Below are 12,173 nucleotides of genomic sequence, written 5' to 3' on the forward strand. Positions count from 1 at the left end.
AACACAAATGAAACTTCGAAAGATTCCTGTTAGGCTGGTAGTGGTACTAAGTCTCTGTATACTTTTTTTGTAAAAAGCCTGATTATATATGTATTTTACAAGTACACTTATACGCTTACACACGTAGGTATATGTACGTTTCTGGTACATTACATTCAATAACCGTTTTTTTGATAACTAAAACCGCCTGTTTTTAAATTAATAATTACACAACACACGCGCACCGGACAGTCGACAATTAGGTAAAGTCTGAGGGATAAGTCAGAAATAACTAAATAAATACAATCTCACAAATATACAATTTCTATCCGGAACATGTAAATATAAACGTTTGCATATAACTGAAATATACAGATTAATTTCCGGAAAGCAATTCTGAATAAATGTCGCTTGAAATCAAATTCGACTCGTTATCAAAGAATTTCAGCTTCGGAATAGAGAATTGAAAATTGAGATTATGTTGATGCGAACCAATTCTATCTGCCGCTACTGAGTGCCGCCACCTGCGATACACATTCGAGTGAATATTGCCGTAAAATCTATCTAATCAATATTAAATTTAATTTTACTGTACTTTCCGTAGATTATAATATGGCTTGACAGAGTATTAAACGCTTACAGAGCCCTGCTTATATTTATGTTCTTACTACAAACTTAACTTATACTCACTACATAGTATAAAACAAAGTCGCTTTCTCTGTCCCTGTCCCTTTGTATGCTTAAATCTTTGAAACTACGCAACAGATTTTGATGCGGTTTTTTTTAATAGATAGAGTGATTCAAGGAAAGTTTATATGTATAATAACATCCATTGAATAGTTGAGAAGTACTGTTATTTTTGAGGTTTCTAATGTAATGTCGTAAATAATTACATTTTTTCCGCTTACATTGCAAACGCAGGCTGACCCCTACGAGTTTTATCAAAATAATGTACTAAGTATTGTACACATTGAAAAGGTCTACAGAAAAGTCCGTGATGGTATATGTCTATCTCTTATGGATAACCCACAATAACTTATGATTTTAACCAATACAGCATTAATCCTTAACCAATTAAATACCTTGAATACATTGTTCGTTTAATATAGATCTATACAGCCCATTACAGCTTATTTAGCAGCGATCTAAAGCGTATATTATCGGAGCTTTCCAGCGACGGAAATAACAATACATAATAAAAACCTGCTTTTCATCAGCATTGCAACCGTGACTGAAAAAATTGCAACCGAAGCTGGGGCGGGTCACTAGTACTATATATTTGACAGACTAATTTTCCTTTTATTTCTTTGCCTTAAACGCATTATACAGGTGCATGTGAAACACGCTTTACGTACGTATATTTAACGGTGCAATTTACTATTTGCTAGTTTAAAAAAACCAGGTCAAGTTAATTTAAATGTTGTTAAATAAATAAACTTGCCCCAAAATGCCTTTGGCACCGCAACTGTGTTTTAAAATTCCCGCTTAAATGTACACTTTAATTATTTTTTAGTTGGTTGTTGGCAGGATACACAGAGTAACATAAATCTTTATCTTGTTACAGATAACAATATACGCCGGGTATGCAGTTCTGGCGTTTTTGGCGTCGTTCGCAATTTCCCTCGCCTTCGAAGCACCAGCTGTGAGGCTTTTAAAGATCGCTAGCGGGGGAGATAAGAGTAAAAAAGCTCGCTGATTACACGAATTGTGTTGAAATGAGCTACTAATGCTACAAATTTTCGACATACTTATAAACAAAATGTGGATATAAAACTCAGTGCCTGTATTTTTGTTTATTAAGAAAATTTAATGTTATAAATTTTTTGTAAATATTGTACTCTATCAAATTTAATTTTTTAGGTTAGAAGAAGAAAAAGTATGTATTAAACCAACACGTACAGACCATATTAATGTTTTCGATAATTGAAATTCGAAAATAAATATAAGACCCCATTTAAGGTCTTATATTTATTTTTGAACCATATCAATTTCGGTCGGCTCCCAAAATTGGATGTATAAAGCGATCTGATTTTGAAATGATAAATAATCTATGGCAACCCATTGTACAAGATTATTGGGTGGAATAATTTATGGTCGTTATCAAAGGGTCTCTTGAATTACACATAGTATAGACTATCACGTCTTTGAAATTAACTCAGTTTAAAGTAATTATTTAAATAAATATATTCCTTCTGCATAGCGTGTTTATAAATCCACATAAATTAGTACATTATAACTTATACAAAATGTTTTGTGTCATATACCTATATACTCAGTCTAACGCTATGTGCCAAGGTAACATAAAAAAATTAGATTATTTATAAAAGTTACCACTGGTTACCATTATTATTATCATTAAGTATTTATGTAGTTACCAAGTAAAGTTGTATTGTAGTTGGAACCCTGTCCCAATAATAGAAATACACATACCTATAGACTCTACTCTTGAGATGTTTCCTGACTACCGGTGATAAGGTTCCAGCTGACATATCAAATAGTCTACATAATAGAAGCATTGTTAACGTGAACTTCCATTGAATATAGAGATTCTGTATGTTACGCAGTTTCTAGATAAGATTTATTCCAAAGGTGAGAGATTGTAATATATATTGTTATATATGCAAATTTGTAAAAACGTATTTTGAATGTAAAATATTTAGTTAAGTAAAACCACAGTTTTGTACCTTTTAAATGTAAATATATAACTTAATTCTAGTCGTTAATTATTTGGGCTGTTCTTTTCCTTTCCTTAATTTAGCAAATCAATCTTATTTAAGTTACAAAAAACGTAATTCTCCTTTTATCTTACAGCCTTTTACTTTACAACTTTGTATTTTCAAATTAACGAAAAACCCTTAAATTGCTGTTTTCTATTGAAGTTAATATTCTTATTTCTTTCAAAGTATTACGAACCATTGAAAGTAATAAAATCTTTTAATTGAAGTATTAAAAAACTACTAAAGTCGCTTAAACACGGATCACTGAATCCGATGAAGTTACTTTATCAAAGGAGATTACTAGATCGTAAATTAAACTCACTCCTAATCATGACGTATCCTAAAGGCTCTGCTGATAACAAGCTTGCCCGGCAAATTCCGAAAATCAGTTCTATTTGCCCATTACACGTTATCCCTTATTTTTGGTACGAAACGAGTCCCTATCTCACCCTTCTTGTTTTCTTCTACCCGTTTTATTGCGAGTCTTAAATTTAACCCAAGGAATCTCTGCAGTGGTAATGCTATTTTATAACTCACATATCTACTTTATTTTTATTACGGTTTAAAATCTATCTCTAGTAAGTTAGTACTACACATTTAATTATATTATGTTTGACGCATCAACGCGAATTTATAACATTCGACGTTTTCTCTCGCTTACCAAATTTCTGTAAAATGAAATGCAAATAATGAAATTGGCGTACATATTGGAAGTTTCGTTTTAAGGTTCAAAAGTCAAAGATATAATTTACATGAGCTACACTATTTGTAATCCCGAGTTAAAGACTACTAAGGAGCCTCCGCTCTTGGTCTTAGCCTCAAATCTGTACTTGTCGCTTTAATATGTATAGACAAGCATTCGAACAGTCACCTATGCCTGATGCCACATCGCCGTATGATCCAGTATTAATTGTGTACTTTTTATGTTTAAAACCCCATTTGTGAACAAGATAGCAGGGGTGGGGACGCCGATCTGAGAATCACGAATCGACGTGAGCTACGTTAACAGCATTTATGTTCTATTTTCAGGTATTAATATTACCCGTATTCCCGGATAAGGGTGTTCTAAGGGTGCTGAGCGTCGATGCGTTTTATCGGGTTCGCTCCATGTTCTGGGGAATTAATTATATAGATACGAGCCAGCCCCAATGCAATGTCGTCCATAATTACGTTAACAAGTTTACGATGTGCACGTATTATACTAAACAACTTGTAAATAATAATTAATAGCCGAGTAAGGAGAATTTCTGGGTATACAATAATAGAATATAATATAGATGAACATTCGTAGTGAAAAACAATGGGTAAGTTCGAATTGCGTGATAAGCAGACGTTCCTTGCATATAGTGTAGGGATCTTACAAAGGTAAGGCTCACTCTTGCTCATGGCATAGAGTGTCCATGGGCGGCGGTATCACAACATTAGGTGATCCTCCTGCCCGTTTGCCCCTGTTCTATAAAAAAAATGATCTTGACTGTTTACTGCATGATAACATTTTAAGTGATTGTAATTCAAAATCATTTATTCTTGTAGCTAACACAATGTACACTTATGAACGTCAAAAAAGAAATATATATTAAATGCTTCTAATTTTATATTTACTGCCAGTTCTCAAATCAAGCGTGTAGAACGAAAGAGAAGAACTGATAATAAACTCTCCGCCACTCTTTTGAATTGTCATGTTTTTTTTCTTTTACACAACGTTTGTAAAGAGCTGCAACCATTACACCATATTCCATATGACATCTTGAGTAATAAAGAATAGTAAAAAAAATTAAAAACAAAGATTTGTCTTGAAGAAAGCAGGGGGCATGGTAAAATAGGAGCATGCACTTACATTCTCGTGGAAACAACACGCACAATTAAGTTACAAGTTTTAATGTTTATGGTATGTTATAAGTACATAATCTATTTATTGTAAAGTAAAAAACATAATCAACCAAATTAGTATGCAATATAAGAAAAAGTGTAACTGTGAAATATTTAATCAGGTATATAATACTAAATATAAAATATTTAATAGGTATACTTAGGTATAAAAGATCAGACAGATAATGAAATATAATATATCGTATTATATGTAAATTTCACTGAATTTTCTCGCATTCCATTAAACTCCGACTCTAGAAACATTTAGGTTCGAGATAACTTATCTTCCATCAGGTGTCTACAGTAAATGGCAACACTGAAGGAATAATGTCCCATAGAGCATGGATCCTAACGGGCTAGGCGATCGGCTGTGATCTCGTTGTTTCGCTAAAAATCGATCTCAAACATTCTAGGCTATTACTACCCACCAAGTCACAGAGACGGTTAAATTGATTAAATGGTATTCAGTAATGAAACTGGACCTACCTAGTTTAATATAATATCAGTAAATTAGTATAATGCATGAAAACTAGTTCTCGAGCCTCGGCCTCGATAGTATGGGCAAAGTTTCGTCCGATTGAATTTGAAAATATAGGTCAAAGTTCGTAATTCACAATTTGCAACGGCATATTCGAAGTTCAGTACAATGAATTCCTAATGGATTACACATTCTTATAGAACACATCTATTGACAGCTCACAAATTATGTTCAATTTTAACAATGACACTTTTATGAACATACTTTCTAATACACTTCAATATTAAATTATAATATCCATAACGTAAATCACCTTCACATTAACACCGTCACAAAGCACAGCCGAATTATTAATAATATTTTTTATTGATTTCTTTCTTTTCGTTAATGTTAAACGTTTTGCATATATTATGTATTCAACTTTGTCTAGATGCTTAGTACATATATAATTTATGATAACTGTATTACGAAAAAACTAAATAAATTAATTTAACTACCGAAATTCTTGTTTGGCCTAACATTGATAAATCAGAATAAACCTATATATAGATTATAGCAGACTCGGCCAAGCGTTGCTGTGGCTAAGGTTTTTGTTATATTACATAGTAGTAAATTAATCAAGGGAAACCGTAGGAGAACTTATGTGAAACGTTGGTACCACGACACGGACCTAAACTAAACTACCTTTAACTCAGCGCCATCTGTTAGACTTGTATCAAATAATAAACAAATGTTAATGTTATCGTAATTTTAGTAAGGATGCCTATTTTTTTTGAAAATGAAATATAGCCTATGTCACTCAGGAATGATGTAGCTTTCCAACAGTGAAAGAATTTTTCAAATCTGCCAAGTAGTTTCGGAGCCTATTCAATTCATACAAACAAACAAAAAATCAAACCTTTCCTCTTTATAATATTAGTATAGATTACAGGCCGATATCGGTCGGCCTTTGGCACCAATATTAGTTAGCATGGATGCGTCCTCGCTCGGCGAAAACAATACCATTTTTTCACACAAAACGTTGATGACACACTTTCAAAGACTGAAAAGCTTTTTGATTTTAGTATGGTCAGAACCTTTATCGAGACACGTCGAATTGTGCTATTAATAAAACCGTAATGAAGAGAGTGAAATTGGATGCTCGACAAATCTATTGTTATTTTCCGTCGCAAAACAATATGGCGAAATATCACTCGGTCCGCACTCCGCCTCATGAACCGTGAAATAAGATTTATTGTCTTCAAAATTTTCTTATTTTGCGTGTTCTGAATTTATATTCTTTTAATGTTTAAATGTCAACCATTGTTTATTATACTACTTTTAAATTCTAAGTTTATTTCGCAAACCCGGCAAAAGTACTGAATAACTTTTTACGTAATATCAAAGTAGTAGCCAAAGGTAAACCTACCTAACCTTTCCATTACAAAACAGGCCATGTCTACTTACATAATAAAGATTTGTAATTTTGTATGTTTGTAACGAATAAACTCGAAAACTATCGGACCCAATTAAAAGATTATTTCATTATAATTCTATATAATATCTAAGTAATCTAAGATTCATTTTGACAGCAAAATATTTTAAAAAAGTGGGTGCGTAATTATTACTAAGGTACATAATAGTAATAATAAATTTACAAGAAAGTTTCACTTCTGACATCTCGCCTCCAACAGACGATCATATACTGGTATATGATCATCTTTTAGAGTTTTTACCTTCTCTCCATGTATATATCTGGGTTTACTGCACAAATAAATTTTAATATGTAACTACTTTTTTCTCACTCTCTCTCAATCGCTCTCTCCCTTTTCTTCGACAAAAACGCTGCACATGTTCGTGACGTTCCGTAAAAAAATTACCCTCATGCGTTTAAAGAAGCTTCACTTGAAAAATGCTTAAAACCGGAATAATAGACATATGCATAATGATATAAAACATGCATAACGATATAAAATTGCAACTCTCAACAAAAGCTTTGTACTATGCTAAACTAAACAAATCGCTGTTGGAATGTAAATATTTAAAATATTCACTCTACAAGGTATTTTTGTTCGAAATTAGAATAACAGTGAATATTTCAGAACGTTTGTTATTCCAACGAATGAGAAACAATAACCACTCCAACAATGCTTGTATGCTAGAAATTAACACTCCTACAAAAAGTAAGCTATGTTTTACCCATCTTTCCGTCCCAATATAGTATAAATCTAAAGTTCCCTGACTTCACACTTAGGAACTTCACGCTTGTGATCACTTTGACATATGCCTGAACTCCAACGAACTAAAACATAACAGTTGGAAGCAAATCTGCCCTTAGAGACATCGTTTTATCATTCACGCTTTTATATGAAGTTCTGAAGTCGTGAAAGTCCAAAAGCATGTGTACGTACACGTACTTTTACGTCTGGTTTACAAATTTCTTTATCAAAAATAAGGGAATAAATATATTGAAAAAAATTTAAGAACGATTAACAGGCTTTTTATTCCAATTCCACTATTTCGAGCTAATGTCAATTTCCCCTACAACTTTTCACTAGTTTCGACAAGTGTTCGTACCAAGTGTCCTATAGGGTACGCTATATAACTAGTAGTTATAATACACAAATGTATTACATACATTTCACTTTGAATTTATTTTAAAAAAAATGTGATGGTGGAACACTGAACACTGATTCCAATTTTGCCGTCCACCGAAGCGTCGTTGTTAATTGCAGAAATATAATAATTATTGGTTTACAATGTTTTTAATGTGCATTTATTATACGAATACTATTAAGCGAATGACATGTTTTTTCATGTATCTCGTTTTAGTTCCAACTATGTAGCACCAACCACCTACACATTTTTTTATAACATTATATATATTATATTATATTATATTCATAGTATCTTATTTTAACAATGATGTTAACGATTTCAGTACGTACTATTCGTTCCAAGGCCGGATAACCTTATTTCTTAGTAATGTATTATAACAGGTACATCGTCTACCTCTTTTGAGTTAAATTTTTAATGATTCAAGCTGCCAGTTGAACTACATTTTCTCGAGGTCGTTGTAACTGCAAAAGAAAGGCAATTAGCTGACTGAAGAGCAGACTTCAGGTTCATAAAACTTATTTACTTTTGAAGTGTTAAGTGCTATTAATGAAATTTTAATTTAATGATAAGTGTAAAACTTTTTCGTTATGTTCGCTGGCGTTATGGTAAGACGTGAAACAGACACAGAAATAACTGACTTCTGGGACTTATTGGATTATATATTCTTAACAGTGCAATTCATTATATATTTTATTAAATGTTTTTCCCACAAAATAAAGTCTTAATATTACTTACTTAATCATGTATTTTTATATAGATTTTCTGCGCAAACATACTAAATAAGCAAGTAATTTGTAGCGTTCACGTTCGAAATCTAAAACCACAGATAAATTTTTGCTCGTGTGGTTTAAAAGCTAGATTAAAAGTCAGGATGCTCTTGCCTTTTATAATTAAACGAGCGTTAGTTCAAAATAACCTAAAAAGAAGATATTAACTAGAGAAACGTCTTTTTAGAATTAACCGTTTCTAGGCGAAAAAATTTAATCCGATTTTTCATCGCGCCTTGGGTGTAATGCAATTTTGTTTTTTGTAGAATTATCTTCTCTCTTAATTATCTTTTATGTGCATCTACATCTCAACGAAATAAATAAATTAAAGCATATTAATAGGAAACCAGGTAAGACAGAATTTAAATAAATAGTTTTAGTTACTTGTTCTTCTGCTTTAGTATGAAACACAGTCTAGGAACAAATTGCTTAGAGATATGATGTCAGGTAACACACAACACAATGCTTTGTAATTCCGTTGGCGACATTTTAAGAGGTTTTGGTCCTTCAAAAACCAAACTCGTTAATTTGGTAACATGAATTTGGAAGCAACTTCCCCTAGGAGATGATAACGAAGTAATACTTTCCATAGTATTAGAATAAATAAAAACGATTAAACATATGTCATTAAGCGCAAATCAAAACATGATTTTTTTAGTAGTGAGGTTTCATAGGGTAGCACAGTAATATGGTCCATACGTTTATATGTATGCAGCTACTAAAATAAAAGCTTAATTTAAAAAAACTTACTTAGGCTAAAAAAAGAGAAGTGTTGGCCTAGTGGCTTCAGCGTACGACTCTCATCCCTGAAGTCGTAGGTTCGATCACCAGGCTTTCCTTCAACGTGCGCGTTTAACACTCGCTCGAGTGGTGAAGGAAACAATGTGAGAAAACCGGATGGCTTAGACTGATTTAATTTTTATCTTTTTTATTAAGGTAAAATGGAGAAAGGGCCGCTAGTTATCTATAAAAATTAAGTTCAAATGCAACGTCAAACAGACTTAAAATGTTTACGTTCGGATCTAAAAAGCTGTAATTTTATGTAGGAACCGTAAACCTTGTAATATACTACTCCCTAAGTATTTAGGTACACGATAAAAATCTTTAAGATACTTTACCCCATATTTCTTACTTACAGTGGTGCCTACAAGTTGTATTTATGCCTGTACTGTATATCTTTAAGTATATACAAATAATTTTATATTAAGCCTTGCCGAGAATACATTATAATATATAATGGTTAAGTTTTTAAATATATGAGTATGGTGTTGCTTAAAAGGAATCTGCAAATCAGCAAACAACAATATAAACATTAATATTCGTATAATCGCAAATAGAAATAGTAAGGGCCTGCTTCACAATGTATGGATAAAGTGTCAAATAGCTATGCAATACATAAATTATTCGAAAGATAAAAGTTCCAAATAAGATACTTCGAATTTCATATACGTCATGAAACATGCGCTATTTGACAGTCGTGAAACGCAAAAATACTATTTATCCTACCAATAAGTAACAAATAGCTTATTTGGAACTTATCCGGACATTGTGAAACAGGCCCTAAATGTCAAAAACTTGCTTTTTCATAAACAGTTAAGATAAATTTAGATTTATTAACGAATTTAACATTCAAACGACTTGGCTCCCGATAATCTCTGAAATCAATAAACACATATTCATAAACTTATAAATATAATATAACATTATCTTCATTGCAAAATTGTCGTACATAAAAAAAGAAGCTGACTTAAGTTCTAAAAGTCTTCTTGTTTTATAGCCGACCATTTCTTTTGGGTTTCCCGGTTTAAAAAAAAATATCAAACATTATTAAAAGAATTACCAGAACTCCACGCGTATAAACTTATATTATTATAAGCATACTGACAACGTCAGACAATTAAATTTTTAAGAGTTTACAAGTTAAATTTCCTTAGATGCCCGGTTTTTTTGCAAACGAGTTAAATAAATCACTTTTTATAATATGCCCTGATTTGGCACACATTTAACCAATATTCAAATACTTTATATAAAACATTGAAGAAATTTGTATAGTGATAGATTTTTGTAATAACCTCTAAAATGGCACTTACGTTAAACGAATATCCGGCTCTATAACACCGGATGCTGATAGCCATTTCATATTCCAACTTAATATTGAATAGAATTCAGAGAACCTATTCAAGTAAAAAGCGATCTGCAGCCAACTTAAGAGGTGGATTTTGAAAAGTTATATCACGTACATCTCTTTGATGCTCTTTGTGATGTGTATCGCAATAAGTTTTGAACTACTAAAAGTTTAAACTGAGCTTAATTGACCTACTTTACGTAAAATAACAGCTTACAGTGTCTTTGAAAATGTTATACCGTGTCCATTTTGGCACGGCCCGGAACCATGTGATAAATATTTAAAAGTTCCTATGCTGGTAAAAACGTTTTTCAATTGGATTAAACAATTCTATAAAGTGTATCTTATAAGGTTATATAGGTTTATTTAAAAGTATAATTTGGTGTTATGCAATTTCATTTCTTCTTTCCGAAATACAAATCGAATTTCTACATAATGCAACTGATACTAAGTGCTAATTTAGTCCAACAACGAACTTAGCTCTTACTCTTATTCTTATTTCTCTTTTGCCCGTTTAAACACTCGTGCGATTAATAATTCGATAAATAGAATTGAGAATATATTATTAATGACATTTACAACACTTTCAAACTAAGTTGCAAGAACTGGTCAAAATTATCCAAGACCTATCCGATTGTATGCATTTTAGACAAATAGATTAATTTTTAGACAAATAAACCAAACCGATAAAACTGCAAATACCAAATTTTTACAAGAATAATAAAACTCTACCACTAGTAAGTTGGATAGTAGTTCTAAACTGTATAGAACGAATGTTCCGGTTATCACGCACTACTTTATCAAGTGCGCAATTGAGTTTAAGACTTCTTTTAAAATGTACTTGTTACAGTGACTCTTTAGTTGGTCTATTTTAGTTTACTTAAACTGAGCGAAGTCCGCACGTATTACAGAAAAAACAACAATCTAAAAGTTATTATTTAAGATTTGAAAAGTCTACGTTATGTTGTACTTATATTGCCTACTAGAATTTTTATTATTATATCTTAATGCCTGAAAATGAAACAAAAGATATAGCGGGGAACGATTGGAAAATACTAGTAAAGACGAAGAGAAAATAAGAAGTTGGAGGACGCTTTCACTCCTTTGTATTTCGAGCATTTAATATAATAATAACAACGTACAAATGCTATTTTTATTTTATTCCTTATGCGAGGGAAGGATATGCTATGGTAAAGGTTTAATAAATATCATCTTTGAATTTCGAAGCAAATGGTGTATCAACTGTGTGAATTTTGAAGTATTGTAAAAGAAAGTTGTAACGATATAAACTGTCCAATATCCAGTCTATAATGAAAGTAGCAACCCATGTTATGTTCAAGTAGGTATTAAAAGCTTTTAGAGCGATAAGGGTAATGGTCACTTGTTCAGTCGACTCTGAAAACAGACACTTTTATCTAACGTCGATTGAAAGAAATTTTTCAATTTCTTTAAAGTTATCTTTTAATAGGATTTTTCATTGATTAAATTATGTGCGATTTATTTTCGTATTTCAATACGTGACAGAGTTGACCTGGTGACTTCAGCGTGCGATTCTTATCTCTGAGGACATGGGTTTGATCCTAGGCTGTGCACCGAAGGTTACGAAGGAAAACGTCAAATCAAAATCAAATCAAATTAAA

General features: G+C 31.9%; 1 protein-coding gene across 1 annotated transcript in view; it reads left to right on the top strand.

Annotated features, from left to right (window-relative positions):
• LOC110993769 (nose resistant to fluoxetine protein 6-like) overlaps positions 1-2,649 on the top strand; it is a 58,338-nt gene extending 55,689 nt beyond the window's left edge. Inside the window, exon 13 of the mRNA XM_022260137.2 lies at positions 1,544-2,649. Within this exon, the coding sequence (XP_022115829.2) occupies positions 1,544-1,675 (132 nt within the window). The 3' untranslated portion in view covers positions 1,676-2,649. The remainder of the gene's footprint in view (positions 1-1,543) is intronic.
• Positions 2,650-12,173: the final 9,524 nt, after the last annotated feature.

The sequence above is a fragment of the Pieris rapae genome, chromosome 12 (genome assembly GCF_905147795.1).
Source record: "Pieris rapae chromosome 12, ilPieRapa1.1, whole genome shotgun sequence".
NCBI classification, from domain to species: Eukaryota; Metazoa; Arthropoda; class Insecta; order Lepidoptera; family Pieridae; genus Pieris; species Pieris rapae.